This window comes from Microtus ochrogaster, chromosome 5 (genome assembly GCF_000317375.1).
Source record: "Microtus ochrogaster isolate Prairie Vole_2 chromosome 5, MicOch1.0, whole genome shotgun sequence".
Lineage (NCBI taxonomy): Eukaryota > Metazoa > Chordata > Mammalia > Rodentia > Cricetidae > Microtus > Microtus ochrogaster.
This window is the reverse complement of record NC_022012.1, coordinates 9256633-9272040: the sequence shown is the minus strand read 5'-3', so window position 1 is coordinate 9272040 and position 15408 is coordinate 9256633. Positions and strand designations below refer to the sequence as shown.

Genomic DNA, 15408 nt, shown 5'->3' with positions numbered 1-15408 from the left:
GCACACCTTTCATATGCCAAGCCCCCAAACATGTGCATCTGATCTGCTCCCAATTCAAGAGGCCCACATGTCCTTCTAGAATCGCTCTGGTCCTCCCTCCCTGATATAAAGCCAGACTTTAGGATGTACAGAATATGTCTCTGGAGAGAGCAGAAAGGAAGAAGGGAAGTTACACTCATCTCTCTTCTGCCCTTTCTCCCACCCCAGACCCTCCCTGCCCCTGTGTCAGCTGGGATCCTAGCACTGGACAAAGCTGCTTGTTTCAGGCTGCTATGTATCTGCAAGTGACCAAATGTTTCTCCTTCAATACTCTCTTTGTACACGATGATGCGTCTGGCATTGGTGCTAATAATAGATTGGTAACAGATGCCCTCATTGTTGGGTGCTGGGTACATGCAGCACAAATTAAAAACCCAAAACAACGGGTTCAAACGCCTGGCAACTTTAACAGAAGTCACTTACTGCTGGGAACAGGCCTTGTGCTGAACTGGGCAAGGTGAGGGGAACGGAGCTGTAGTGTGGATGGCATTGGGAACATAGGTAGGGCTCTTGGGAGAAGGGACCAGAACTAGAAAGGGCCAGTTGTCCAGAAGTTCATGTGTGTACTTAGGTCTGTGGTGGAAATGTCAATGTCTAGTCACCCCTGCATCACTGGTCTCGCTTCATGGCATGACTCTGTCTGCCACCCTTTTCATTTTCCTCAAGAAGTCCTTTTAATAGGTCAGAGGAGTTTGCAGGCTATGAACATTTAGGGTCTAAGCATGAACACTTAGGACTTTCTTTTCTTCTGCCTTCTTCCCACAATGCTCTTATTTCCCACTCAGGTACCAGCACCATAATGCCCAGTATGTGGTCCAACAAGTGGATCTGGGGATTGAGGTGGAAGGGGTCTGTACTTTGATTCTCCTTCCTCTTGACTGTCTTTCCTGAGTGCTGGAACCATAAGTACACCTCCCACACCCTGCTAATGAGTTTATCCTTAAAAATATTGGTTTGTTTTTATGTGTATGGATATTTAGATTGCATATCTGTCTGTGCACCATGAGTTTACAGAAGACAGCATCAGAATTCCAAGGATCGGAGTTACAGATGGTTGTAATTAGCCTTGAGGGCCCCGGGACTTGAACCCAGGTCCTCTGAAAGAACAGTCGGTGCCCTTCACTGTTGGGTCATCTCTCCAGCCCCATCAACAGTTCTGTCTTGATTTGGAGTTAAATAATCAGTGTAAATTCTCCAGCTAGGCACTTATAAACTGAGGTTAGTTAGTCTTTCTAAAATTAAACGAAAGCCCCAGAAAGTGCCTTATAGGCTCCACATTTTATTCACTGTGTCTGCAGTGATTAGTACTGAGCCTGGCACTGAATGAGTGAAATTTTCCCATGTTCTCACCGGTATTCAGAAGAGAAAACCTCTACTTCATTTGAATGGGGTGGGATAGAAGGATGCAGAGGCAGGACACCAGCCTCTTTCTGCCTGAGCAGATGGCTTCCAGGGACTGGGTGATATTAGCAGTCTTCAGGTAGAAGAACAAAACCAAGACATTTACCCCAATCTGAAGACACGGCCTTGGGTCTTCCTGTTGCATTATTGCTCAATTCTGTCATGTATTGTACTAGGAGCAGCAAGCAAAGGGCTGGAGCCACACAGCAGCAGGAAGAAAACCCTACTGATGGTTTTCCTGCAGTATTTACTTGCTGAATTTACTGCAGGGGCTTTAAAACTTATCTGATTTTGTTTGTTTGTATTTGTTTTTTTAAGATAGGGTTTCTCTGTAGCTTTGGGCACCTGTCCTGGGACTATCTCTTGTAGACCAGGTTGGCCTCAAACTCACAGAGATCCACCTGCCTCTGCCTTCCTCGTGCTGGGATTAAAGGCGTGCGCCACCACTGCCCGGCTAAATCTTCTCTGATTTTTTATGCTTATGAAAGCATGTGCATATATGTGAAGGTGCATGAGGAGGCTGGAAGACAACCTGACGTGTACTTCAGAAATATTGTCTCTTTTGAAATCAGATCTCTCCCTGGCCTGGTGTTCGCTGATTAGGCTAGACCAGCCAGCCCCAGAACCCCGTTGTTTTGCTTCATGGCTCTGGGCTTATAAGCATGCCGCCATAGAGATCATTTGTGTGTATATTCTAGGAAGTGAATTTAGGTCTTCCTGCTTGTGAGGCCAGCAATTTTCCATCTCCCAGTACTAATACTATTTACTTTTAAAAGATTTAGCTCAGCATCCCTGAAGTGTTCAGCCATTTAATGGCGCTTTCTTTCACTGTAGCCTCATGGAGGAGGGAAAATCAGAAGAGTGGGGACTGTGTACACATAAATGCACCCCTCCTGTGAGATCTGAAGCTGGCTAATACTGTTATATTTCAACTTTTTAGTATGGTAAAAATCAAGAATCTACCATCTTCATTGTTTTCAAGTGTGAAGTATATATTTTTCTGAAACATCTCAATAACTTTTCTATCCTGTAAGCCCGAGTCTCTGCGCTCATTGACTACCAGTACTCCCTTTGAACATTATTCAGAATTCAATACATAGAAAATATGTTAGCTCTGCGCACAGGTGAGCAGCATTCTGTGCTCTGCCCTGTTGTTTAAACATCTCTTACAGCCTTGTTCAGCTAACTCTCCCACCTATGGGATGATCCAACCAAGCTTCTAGGTTCACCATTATCAAGAAGACAAAGAATGAATTCTAACCCAAAAGAGAACTCCTTAGTTCCCAGGCATCTTCCAACCCAAATTAGGTTAACTTCCTTATTGTGTGTTGATTCTCTTTAATGCTAGAGACTCTGCAGACAGGAGAGTCAAATACACAGCCTCAGGGGCCTAGAAATGACTGGCTCTTCTAGTTACAGCCATGTTATAACATGTCTCCTTTATACTGGTTTCCACCTTCACTAACTGTCTGCCTAAATGCCATCTGCCCCATGCATGTAATAGTTTCTCAACCCAAATATCTTGTGCCCCCGTTTGCTTGTCTGTGTTTCTTGTCCCGTTTCAGCTCCTGTGACGTGGAGGTCCCTTGATACTGTTCAGAGCTTTGTGGCTTTTGTGAAGCCTGTGTCTTGCCCTTCCTGGTCTCAGGCAGAAGCTTCTGGGACATTCCTGACTTCTGCTTTCTCTTTGGGATGCCCACCTGGCCCTGAAAGGCGCTGGAGCAAGTTTACAGGGGAACGTGGGAACCAGGTGAAGCTCTGTTTCCTCTGAATACCTAATGACTAGTGTACTCACCAGCTTGTGGTGGGCAGTTAAGACACTCTCTGGCTTCTTCATTCAAATAGTGAAGGACAGGAGGGCCCAGAGCATGAGGTGGCCAGGATTAGGGGCCATGGTCCTAGTCAAGGCCACGGGGCTCCTGGAGGTAAAGCTGAAGACAAAGAGTCACCAAGCTGGGCCGCCTGGTCATCAGGCACATGACGATCAAGTCCTCGGAGATCTGCTCACTCCCCTGCCCACTAAGGAATCTAAGATTATTGACTTTTTCCTGGGTGCATCCCTAAAGGATGGGGTTCTGAAGATCACGCCAGTGCAGAAACAGTGGAACAGGTTCAAGGCTTTTGTCACTAATGGGGACTATGATGGTCGTGTTGATCTTGGTGTTAAGTGCTCCAAGGAGGTAGCCACTGCCTTCCGAGGGCCCAGCCTGTGTGGAGAGGCTGCTGGGGGAATAAGATTGGCAGACCTCACTGCTCCATGCAAGGTGACAGGTGCTCTGTGCTGGTGCATTCATCCCTGTCCCCAGAGACACTGGCGTTGTCTCTACTCCTGTACCCAAGAAGCTACTGACAATGGCCAGTATTGATGACCACTACCCATCAGCCTCATCCCTGACCCCAGAGACACTGGCATTGCCTCTGCCCCTGTAGCCAAGAAGCTACTGACGATGGCCGGTATTGATGACCACTACACATCAGCCTGGGGCTGTACTGTCACCCTGGGCAACTTGCCAAGTCCACCTTTGATGCCATCTACAAGATCTATAGCTACCTGAATCCCGACCTCTGGAGAGACCGTCTTCGCAACATACAGGAGTGCTCAGGAGTGCTCATCGGTTTGTCCCTGTGTTCTCTACATCTCCTTATCAGGAATTCACTGAGCATCTTGTGAATAGCCACACCAGAGTCTCTGTTTAGAGGCCCCAGCTCCAGCTGTGGCCACCACAGAAGGGTTTTCATACAAGAAAAATAAAGTGAATCAAGGAGAGAGAGAGAGAGAGAGAGAGAGAGAGAGAGAGAGAGAGAGAGAAAGGAAGGAAGGAATGTTCTGAGACTGAGGCCCAGGTGCATTTCTCAGCGTTCCATGGTGGTTCACAATTGTCTCTAACTCCAGCTCTAAGATCCAACAGCCAGCCTCTGATGGCCTCCACTGGCAATAGGTGTACAAGTGGTCACAGACCACACTCAGACCAACGCTCACACACATAAAATAAATGGGAAAAGAGGCATTCTCAGAGCAATGGACAGAAGCAATAAAGCCCAAATGAAGAGTAATAGGAAAAGGTCTTTCTTCTCTGCCCCCTCCCCCCCATCCTTACTCCCTTCCTTTCTTTCTTTGTCCTCCCTACGTTGGAATTTGACTTTAAAACAGTTACAGAGTTCACATCTGAAGGTGCTGGGCTTACCAGGACCATTGGAAGGGTTACAGGTCAAGGGGCAGTGCTGGGCTTAACAGGTGCAATCAGAAGGGCCTTTAACCTCAATCTGTGTGGGTGGCGGGGTAGGTGTGAGTTTGTGGGGAGGTGAATGGCTTGAGGGTGTGAGGTGGGTAGGGCAGACTAAGGGGAAAGCAAGCAAAAGGGAGAGAGAAGTACTTCCCTCAGCGGAGGCTCAAGGTCCAGAGGAATGTGGCCTGTTTGCGGAGCTGCAGGAAACTGAACAGCTCTCTGGGTGCAAGGTGGGAGCGGTAAGAGGAAGGGAACCTAAGAAAGAGGGGCAGTGGCGGTGGAACCAGCAGCCCGCTGGTCTTATCCGCAGGCATAGGAAGAGTGATTGGAGAATGTGGGAGTAGAGGGGGGCAGGAAGTCGCCGCATCTGCAAAGGAGAGTAGATGAAGCTGGGCGCTGAGGGCCTGGCTCATTCAGTGCGGTAGTTTGTAGGACGCCATTGTCACAGTGCGGGGGCAAGGGAGGCTCCCGTTTCCAAACCACAGACACGTACATCGATGCCATTGTATTTCACCCCAGCCACCGCCTCTTCCTCAGGCCGCAGCTGGACGCTCTGGACAGCTGTTAGGGCTGTCTGGCTGTGAGGAGAGAGACCTAGAACTCAGGCTCCTCCTCTGTCAGCAGTCCATGGAGAGGGAAAGAGACTCAGAGTAAAACACAATAGAGACAAGCTGGCATTCCCGAGCATTCCTGGATGCTGCTAAGCCAGTCTTCCCCTGAATGAGCAATCAGTATTTGAATCAGCTCTGAGCCTCCCACCCAGTTAGGAGCTGTTCACTTCGCTCTCATTGGCCTAAAACTAACCACATAAGCAAGGCTGCCCTCCAAGCCCCAAGGACCCACCTTCCTCTGTCTCCCCAGCATGAGATTACGAATCTGTGACACCATGGTCTGCTTTTGCCTCCAGCTCTGTGCATCGCACGCAAATAGACTCTCAGATAGCCCTTGTATCTGATCCTGCACCCCCTAGTCTAGTCACCGTGGCCATCAGCATGGCCACTACACCATCTCCCCAGCCTGCTTGCCTTCATCCCTTCTGGAGCACCCCAGTCTCTCCCAGAAATATGACCGAAAGACCCAAGTTTAGACAATAGTTTTTGTTTGCTTAGTTTGACGTTTTTGACATAGGTCTTGCTATGTAGCCCAGGCTGCTCTTAAATTCTCATTTCCCCTGGCTTTTCTCTCTAGTGCTGGGATTATAAGCCCGAGTCACCTTGCTTGGATCATTAGCCTAATATATAATATTCTTTCCAAACTTCGGGTTGTAATCCATTAGTGGCCCAGAGAAAACATTTAAACATGTCTTGTAGGAGTCATGCGGTGAATTATCGGTGGGTTTTCAGGGATTCTTTTAATGGCGCGCCTTCTGAATTGATAACAAGCTGGATTCCCTCTGGGCCATACTCACCACGCAGTCCTAGGCGGGAGTGAACGCAGGCATATAAACGGTGGGAGGAATAAAGGATGTTGGTGGTCTCTTTCCCTTCTGAGGTTCAGTTTGATGTCCAGCCCCAGCACCAAGGAAACCACAGCAGGGCTGTGCTGTCAGCCGAGGAACTTCCTTTAACGGGGATTATTTATTTGTTTACTTGAAGCAGGGTCTTATAGAGCCTTGTTTAACTTTGAATTATGGATTCCCTTTGCCTCTGTCACCAAGACTGACTTTAACCGGGTTTCTTTCCTTTCCTTTTTTGTTTTTGTTTTGTTTTTTTTGGGGGGGGGCAGGATTTCTCTGTGGAACAGCTTTGGCTTTTCTGGAACTAACTATGTAGACGAGGCTGGCCTCAAACTCACAGAGATCCTCCTGTCTCTGCTTCCCAGTTGCTGGGATTAAACTCGTTTTCACCACCACCCAGGGTCTGATGCGGAAGGCTCTAAAGAGCCTTGTTCTGCGGGCGTCTCCCGCCCCTGTGCATCCCGGAGGGCCCTAGGGCGAGCAAGCCCTGGCTTCTCAGCCCCAGCCCGGGGGACCCGCCCTTGGACTGGGCCAGACCAGCGGGGAGGGGGTAGGTAGGTCTGGCACCCAACAGCAACGCGGCAGGGGACCAGTCTCCCCGCGCGGGTGCAGCCGCAGAAAGCCGGGCGGAAAGCTGCAGCCATCTTCGGGGTGGAGGCGGAGAAGGGGCGCGGCCTTGGCCCGGAGCCGCCCCGGCTGAGCGGCAGCGCGGACTTCCCTGCTCCTGCGGCGCCCGGCCGGCCGCGCAGAGGCCGCCATGGGCTGTGCGCTCTGGCTCTCGCTGAGCGGTCTCCTGGCCCTGGCGGGGCTGGTGCAGGCCAGGCTGCTGACCCCGCATCAAGCAGGCTTCAGTGAGTGCGACCGCTTCTTCTATGCGGAGACGCCGCCCGCCGGGCTGGAGACCGAGGCGCACGTGAGGATCTGTCAGCGCTTCGCGGGTTCTGAGCGCTTTGCCACCCTATACAGCCCTGGCCACCGCATCCCCGTGTTTTCCGCGTTCCGCGCTGCGCGCCCCGCGCCTCTCAATGCTGAGCAGCGCGGGCTGCTGGAGCCGCAGGTAAGCAGGGTTCGGCCCCGGGGAAGGGGGAGATGGGGGTGGGAGCCGGGCGGGACAGAGGACCCGAGGTTCAGATCGCCCCCTCCCAGGCAGCTGCCGGTGGGAGTCGCCACTGGGGAGATGGCCCTCCCTCCTTGTGGGCGCAGACGCCTGCAGTGTCTGGTTGGTTTCCTGGGTAGTAGATGAGATGAACTAGGAGACAGCCCTCAGGGATCCTGGCAGATCGCGCGCCCTTGTCCTCACAACAGCATTTATTCGGGGCGATGGGCAAGATCACCCCATTTTACAGGCCTAGGAGCTTGCAGAAGACCCCCTATGCTCCAAGCTGGTAAGATGAGCTGGTCTTTAGGCTAGAAAGCCACTGCCCCTTCTGCTAGAGGAAAGCCTGTGAGAGCGCTGGGCTTTGAAAAGCTCAGTGGGGTAGTAACCACGGAGGAGGCACAAACTAGTTTGTCCTGACTCTTCATAACTGTAGATTATCAGACCATTGGCAATCATGTGACCTTTCACAGTGTTGGGTCTGTCTGAAGGCAGGTATCAAGGCTCAGAAAGTCCTCTATGGGTCCTGCAGAACCTGCTGACTGCCTCTCCTCTGCCAGGACTCTGCCGCAACACCCTGTCCTGCCTCTCTCTGATCTCCTCCCAGCCTTCCAGGTTTGCCTGCCCACAGCCTTTAGTTCCTGATGGCCACCCTTACAAAGCTTCAGGGTTTCAGGTGACTCCTCCTGAAGGTGTGGGTTGTTTCTCCATCAAGTTCCAGCTACCACATCCTGGCCAGGAAGGTTTCAGGCAGTCTGCACCAATATTACCTCCTTCCATCTTTCCAGCAGTTTGCTTATCTCCAGACCTGTGAGGCCAGGCCAGTGAAAAGAGTTACTGACATGTGAATAGAGGTGCTGATTTAAAATTGCATCCCCCTAGTGTACCCCTAGAATCCGAGTTCTTTATGTTCCCCCGGCCTGGGAAGAAAGCAGCAACCTAGTCCATTCTCACCAAGAAGCTCGTTAGCATCTGGAGGGGATGAGCATACAGACGGTGAAGCCATGAGAATTCAGAATACACCTGATGACCACTTGCTGCCCGCTGGGTGCATTCAAAGCCTGCTTCCTCTAGACTCGCTGTTGACTGACAAGGACCGCAGGATGATAATAACAGGATGATGGGGGCGAGGGAGAGGGGCTAAGTGAGCTTTTCTGTGTTCAGTTCCCCAGGGGTGCAGGGCATATAAGTACTAGCTGCTCTTGTACTGTTCACAAAAACACATCATTTAACCAAGGTAAACAGAGCTCTGGAGGATTTAATCCATCAGTAAGGTGATATGGGAAAGCTGCAGGGTCTGCTTGGCCTTTGTGCAGAGACTGGAAGGATTAGGTATGTTCAGGAGGGAGAGGGAGAGGGAGGAGGAAGAAGAAAATACCAGCCTGGCATTGTGTGAGGTGGGCGTGGCTGATCCTTGGATCATGGCTTGGGAATTATTGGGGCAGGTAAGCTAAAGCTGTATCCTAAGCCCTGGAACCAAGGACTCAGAATAAAGAGGAGTCATGGGAGGGAGGGGCCGGGGCAAGGACTCATCAGGGAGGCTTAGGCATAGCCAGGGACCTGTTATTAAGGAGTCATAAGGGAACAGGGTTTGACAATGAGGCTGTGGAGACCCTGGGTGGAGTAATCAGGTGAGGCTGAGATCCAGGTGGAGAGCTGAGAGAATAGCTTTCAATGGCAGCTGGAGCTGTGAGGGGTCCTGACTTCTGGAAAGTTCCAGAGGGTTGAACTGTGGCTCAGTGGGTAAAGTGTTTGCTTGGCATTCACTTAGCCCTGTGTTTTATTCCCAACACTGCATAGAATGGGGTGCATGCATACAATTTCAGTGTTCAGGTCAGAAGTTCAAGGTCATTCTCAGGCCATGGAGTGAGTTCTAGGCCAGCCTGGACTACAGGAGACTTAGAACAAACAAACAAATAAACAAACAAAGTTCAACCCTGACACTGTTGGAGAGTGGCCAAAGCTGAGAACTGAGGCTCCTTTTCCCTGTAAGATGGTGGGCTCCACAGCGTCCTACCTTGAAGTCAGTGAGGAGGCCAAAGAACACTGAAGGGAAGGAAAAGAGGAGGGAGGAGGCAGAAGTGCAGGTGCCTCTGGGTCACTGCAGCAGGCTGTCCTGCTTCTGTTCCAAGACCTGCCTCTCAGCCAGTGCCCCATTGCAGGTCCTGCTCATGGCTCAGGGTGTACTTCTAGCTGCTTCCAAGAAGTCCCTTTGGCCAAGTCCTTTTGTGTCCGTATCACCTTATGAGGTCAGCATGACCAGGAGGTCTAGAGGCAGGAGGCAGGCAATTCAGCACTAGCCTATGCCAATGAGTCAAGCAGGGTGGCACCAGCCAAGCTGAGCAGCCGGGCAGTTCTTGGATGTCCTGCAATCACCCCCAAAGACGGTCTCTGAATAGAAGATGCAGAAATGTAGTCACTGGTGCTTAGAACCTTTGAGGTGTTTCTCCTCAACATCTCGGGGACAAAGCTCAAGAAGCAGGCTGGGCATTTCCATTTGCAAGACCCTTTGGGTGTCGAATGCTAGTTCCAAGTCAAGTTCTATCCCTCCTGTCTCCACACCCACAGGAATGTGGTCAGGCCTGCCATACCTGTGGTCCCCTGGAATGCCTTTTCACACAGCTCCCACTAACCCTGAGCTCCCTTCTTACATCTTTGCTGGAACATCTCCCCCATCTGACTAGGCCGCTCCTGAGTTAGGCATGACCACACTTCTATGCTCTCCTGTACTAGCTTGCACATCCTCATTGTCCAGAGGGTCCTTCTGTATAGCCCAGGCTGTCCTCAAGTTCTCCATCTTCCTGCCTCCACCTCTCTAGTATGGCGATTGCAGGCTCTGGCCACCATTGCTGATTTCTCTTCCTCCTCCTCCATCTTCCAAGACAAGAGTTTCTTTGTGTAGTCTTGGAACTCACTTTGCTTAAACCATAGTCTCAAACTCAGGGATCTTCCTATCGCTGTCTCCTGAAAGCTGGGAATAAAGGCATACACCACCATGCTCAGTTTTGTTTTCTTCATTTTGTACTTACTGCAGTGTTTTGTAATTGTCTGTTCCTATTGTCTGTCTGTCTCCCCTGCTGGAGCCCTAGAATTCTGACTGAGGATGTAGGGCATAGGTTATTCATTCCTGCAAATGCAGAGCTTAACACATAGAAAGAATTTAATCAGTGATGGATCAAATGAGCAGGAGGATCACACAGGTGCAGTGGTGAGGGGCTCTGCGGGGATGTTTTGGATGGAGTGTTTCCCTAGGTTGGAAACCCATCCTTATTGCTGGCAAGCAGCCCCTTGCTGTCCACGCATTTACAGGTGGCCCCCTCTCTGGCCTCCATCCAGCACTAGCTTGGGGCTTTGGGACGCTGCAGTGATTCTACTTCCATCTGTGCTCGAAGGCCCCAGGGTCTCCAGCCCTGCAGCCCGGTGTTTGAACGCTTTGAGGAACAGAAAGCAGTGTAGAGGGAAGCAGAGAAAGCCTGTGACCTGTGGGGAGAGGCTCACCTGTGAACCTAACACGACAGATGGTGAGAGGCAGAGGGGAACACAGCTCCCCATGACCATCCTACCTGGGTACATTTCAACTGGGACTCCAGAGCCTGAGAGCAGTGTTAGTCTCAATGGCAAACGGAATACTTCTGTATACGATAACCGTGATTTCCGAAGTACACTCATACCCAAATCCGGCATGAAAGACCTTATTTTATAAACAGGAACATAAAGGGAATGACCTAACATTATAGCCAGTGATGGCAGTGTACGTCCATTAATCTTCTGTGTTGTTGTTGTTTCGAGACAGCACTCATTAATCTTAAAAAGATACATTAAGATATCCATCACTGTCTCTTCATTGCTGACACAAGGAAATTGACCCAGAGAGGTTAACTGGTGTCTGAGGTCATACAGCTTGGATCTAAAAACAGGGCCCTTTGCTTTTAGTGTGCTGTTCTTTTTATACACGTGGGCATTCTCGTGTCTCTTTCATAGGAAAATCTTAGTTTCTACTCTTTCTCTTTTCCACCATCGAGAGCATGCATGAGCTGCAGAAATCCTGTTTCAGCTCCGGAGGCTCTGCAGTGACGGGGGCGTTTCCAGAGGCCGTAGAAGGTTGTCTCTCACATTTCGGTGAAAATGCTTGGATGAAGCCGTCTCGGTTAAAGCCCTGAGTCCTCAGATTTTACTTTATGGCAGTTGCTTCCTGCCAACACACCCAGAAGCAGTTGGACACACTGTTTAGTTTATTGTAATCTCAGCCGCTGCTCACTGAAGTCTCCCTGTACAGGGTACAGTACTCAGGGCAGTTCTGAGTTTTACTTCCTGATAAAAGGCTTGGTTCAGATTCCTGGCCTGCCTTGTACAAGCCTTATGACCTTCTGTCTGCCAGCCTGCTTTTCCCGTTTGTTTATCAGAGGCGTTTGTTTATCATAGGCGATTGTGACACCCGTCACAGAGTGGGATTGTAATCAAGCCAGCATAGCAAGCACGCAATTAGTATTAGTGTGTACACTTTGTTGGGGTCTAAAGGGTGCTGGGTGATCACAAATGCATACATACAGGCTAGGTGGGTACCTTTTGCACTACCACACAGACCCTTCAACTGTGAATATTCTCAAATACACCAAATCCCACATTCATGCTAGTGCTCAGCACATGTATAGAGAGAACTTGAAGGAATGGAAAATTGGATGGATGTGTGCATTGATGGATGGGTGCATGATGGATGTGTGCATTGATGGATGGGTGCATGATGGATGTGTGCATTGATGGATGGGTGCATGATGGATGGGTGCATGATGGATGGATTGTGCATTTCTGTATAGATGGGGACATGATGGATGGATGGGCTTATGATGGATGGATGGGTGCATTTCTGTATAGATGGGGACATGATGGATGGATGGGCATATGATGGATGGATGGGTGCATGATGGATGGATGGATGGGTGCGTGATGGACGGATGGGTGCACAATGGATGGATGGGTGTGTGATGGACGGATGGGTACATGATGGATGCATGCATGCATGGATGCAATAAAGTGACAGCAAACCAGCAACAACAGACAGGTATCAGAGACTCCTCCACCCTTTCTGGTGCTGAGCAACCAAGAAGTGTGTCACAAACAGTGAGCAAGGGCGTGTGAGAGCCTGGTGAGGCTGGAAGTGCAGGACTTGGGAGGGCTTCTGTGTCAGTCATCTGCAGCTCCCTCAGAGCACAGGAGCCCTTTTCTTCCCTGGCCCTTTCTTCATCTGTGGATCCAGCATCCCCGTTCATCTTCAGGCCATTCTTGGGATCATGCTAAGGGCTTGCCCTCTCTCGGGAACACAGCTGCATAGTGGTACCTCTCCATACTAGGGCACTTACTTCACCATCAAACTGTTTTAAAATCATGTAATATCTCTAGACCTGGTAACCCATATTTTATAGTTTAAGAAGCTCCCGTTCAAAGTGACTAATTAACTCATCCAAGGTCTCTCAGCTGGTAGACCATAGAGCCCAGGCTGCCTGCACCCTCTTTAATGCTGAACATCCAAACCCTTTAGCTGCATTCTTCTCTCTCATGCCACGTTCTAGATGAGTTTCCAGCTGAACTGACAAGATGATTCAGCAGGTAAGGGCGCCTGCTGGCAAGCCTGCAGGCCTGAGCTTGGTCCTTGGAACCCACATGGTGGAAGATTCCACACACTCACCCTCTGACCTCCACACATGCCATCTAGGGTGAGTAGGTGAGAAAAATCTCGGAGGAGTTTGGGAATGGGAAAAATATGATCAGAATATAATGTATGAACTTTTTCAAAAGATTTCTCCAGAATCCAAGCTGACTGACTAGATACGCAGTTTTATTGAATTGAACCAGTTCTTTGGTCAGCTTGTGGCTTTGCCACAAACACATGGCTCTTAAGATCCCAGCTTCATATTGCTCATAGCTTAGATTTTAGCTCCTGATGATTGGATAGAGCTTTTCTTGAGACATAAGCCTTTTCATCTCTGGGCTTCTAACTCCTCCTCTTTAAACTGCTAAACCGAGGCAGTGCAGCCCTTCTGGGGAGACTTCTGTCTGTGAGAAGTACCGCAGTCCAGGGGAACTGGAATTTCTCGCATTTGAGATGCATTCTTAGCTATTGTGCGGTTACCTTCCTTTTCATCCATAATACTCGGCATGGGTCTCTTGATTCTGTGTCTATTTGTTCACAGAAAGGAAAGAAATAGCTGGGCACGGTGGTGCTTGCCTGTAATCCTAGGTGTCAGGAGGTGGAGGTAAGAGCATCAACCTTATACAAGGTCATCCTGAGCTCCATAGTGAACTTATGACCCGCCTGGGCTCCACGAGGCCCTGTCTGAAGAAATAAAACAAAGAAGGAAGGAGGGATGGGAAGAAGAAACTGATTTCTGCAGTGAACCGTGTGTGGAAAGCCCACCAGCACTCCTGTACTCCTGTTGTGATTTATTGACTGTGTAGCAGACAGAAGTGTAGCCTACCCCAAAGGAGTCATTCTGAAGGCATTATTTAAGAATATAAATTACATTAAATATCATGTTTTAGTTAACTTACGCGTTGATTCCAGATTGTCCTGAGCTGTGATTGCCCTCTGTTAGCAGAGACACACAGCGCTGTCAGCAAGCCTAGGGCTCTTTTCTTACTACAGAGTTCATTGAGCATCAGCTATGCTTCACTGCTAAGAGAAGATCGGTGAACCAAATAGACACCATTGCCTGCTGTCTTATGGCCGGGTACCTGGCAGAGAGTACAGACGAGTAAAACAAACCCGTGAAAGAAACATTGCAGGACGAGAGTTCTAAGCGCTAAGGTGGAAAATAAATTAACGTATCAAGAAAAGGTGAGCTTTGAGAGGGTTTTCTTATGACGACATTGTTAAGGTTGTAACTTTTGGGTACCAGCCTGAAGGGAGGGAAGAAGCCATTGGAGCCGATATCTAGGGCAAGAACCTTCCTGGCAAACAGCTGTAAGCGCAAAGGCCCTCTGGTAGGTGTGGTCGTTGTACAAGGAAGAAGCAAGAGGCCAGCATGGCGGTGGGAAGCCCAGTAGGGAACAAGTGGAAATGCTGGGAAACTCGGGTCCTGGTGGACTTTTGGGGAAGAGTGGATTTTCCACGGTGTGAAATTGAAAGCAGAGGCTGACACCACAATCCAACTCACATTTAGAATGGTTCTGGTGCTGCCGTGAGAACAGGCGTGTGGACTCAGCCGCAGACATGGAGATTAGTTAGGAGCGTCATTCAGAAAGACACAGTGATGGCTTGGTCAGTGTGTGGGGCCCTTGTGACATGACTCTGCTTCTCAGTGCATTTTGAAGAAAGGACTAGGGATCTTTGGGGTAAGAGGATGGGTGGAGTTGTGAACGAGGCCGCAGAAGTCCTGTGAATGGGAGAACAGTCCTGGGAGAGCCAGTTTGGGAACAGATCAGAGCTGGTGTTGCTTGGAAGGGCAAGAACACTGTGGTAGCTACTAGAGGTGGGGTGCCTTGTGAGTGCTGCTTAGTGACACTGGATGGTATCTCCTAGAAGTCTGCACAGTGCGCACTTACATTTGGTGATGCTGTTCATCACACCAAAAGCGCTGTTAGTAGAACACGTTGCCAAAAGCCATAAGTGACAAAGAGTTTATTTGGTTTAAAATTCCCGGTCACAGTCTATCATTACAGGGAAGTTAGGGTGTCAAGAGCTTGAAGCAGCTGGTCACGTCACCCACAAGGACAGAGAGCACTGAACTGATCCAGGTGTGCCAGTGTCCAGCTTGTCCAGCTTGTCGTCTCCACTCTTACACATACTGAGACTCCCAGGCTAGGGAGCGGTACTGCCCACAGTGGGCGTGTCTTCCCACCTTAGCATAATCAAGATAATCCTCCACAGACAATTCTCAGAGGCACGTCTCCGGAGAGATTCTATATTTTGTTAAAAGAGGGTAGAGCTCATGTCAGGCTCTCCTATTTCACACACACGCATGCACATGCGTGCACCCCAGCGAAAACACGCTGACATGCTGACATAGAGAAACCTTGAAAGGTGTTAGATATGCCTGCCACCTTTGCCTGTTGCATTGCCGTGCTCACATGCACCAAAACGCCTCAAACTTGTACATGTTACACATGTTTGCTTCTTGGTATGTCAGTCATGCCTCAATAAAATTCTCTCTCTCTCTCTCTCTCTCTCTCTCTCTCTCTCTCTCTCTCTCTCT

General features: G+C 49.7%; 1 protein-coding gene and 1 pseudogene across 1 annotated transcript in view; both read left to right on the top strand.

Moving 5' to 3' along the window:
- The first annotated feature begins 324 nt into the window (after window positions 1–324).
- Window positions 325–4137, top strand: LOC101999222 (annotated as a pseudogene).
- A 2371-nt stretch (window positions 4138–6508) lies between these two features.
- The window catches only part of Endod1 (endonuclease domain containing 1), a 27821-nt gene continuing 18921 nt past the window's right edge, over window positions 6509–15408 (top strand). Inside the window, exon 1 of the mRNA XM_005346807.2 lies at window positions 6509–7180. Coding sequence (XP_005346864.1) covers window positions 6881–7180 — 300 coding nt within the window. The 5' untranslated portion in view covers window positions 6509–6880. The remainder of the gene's footprint in view (window positions 7181–15408) is intronic.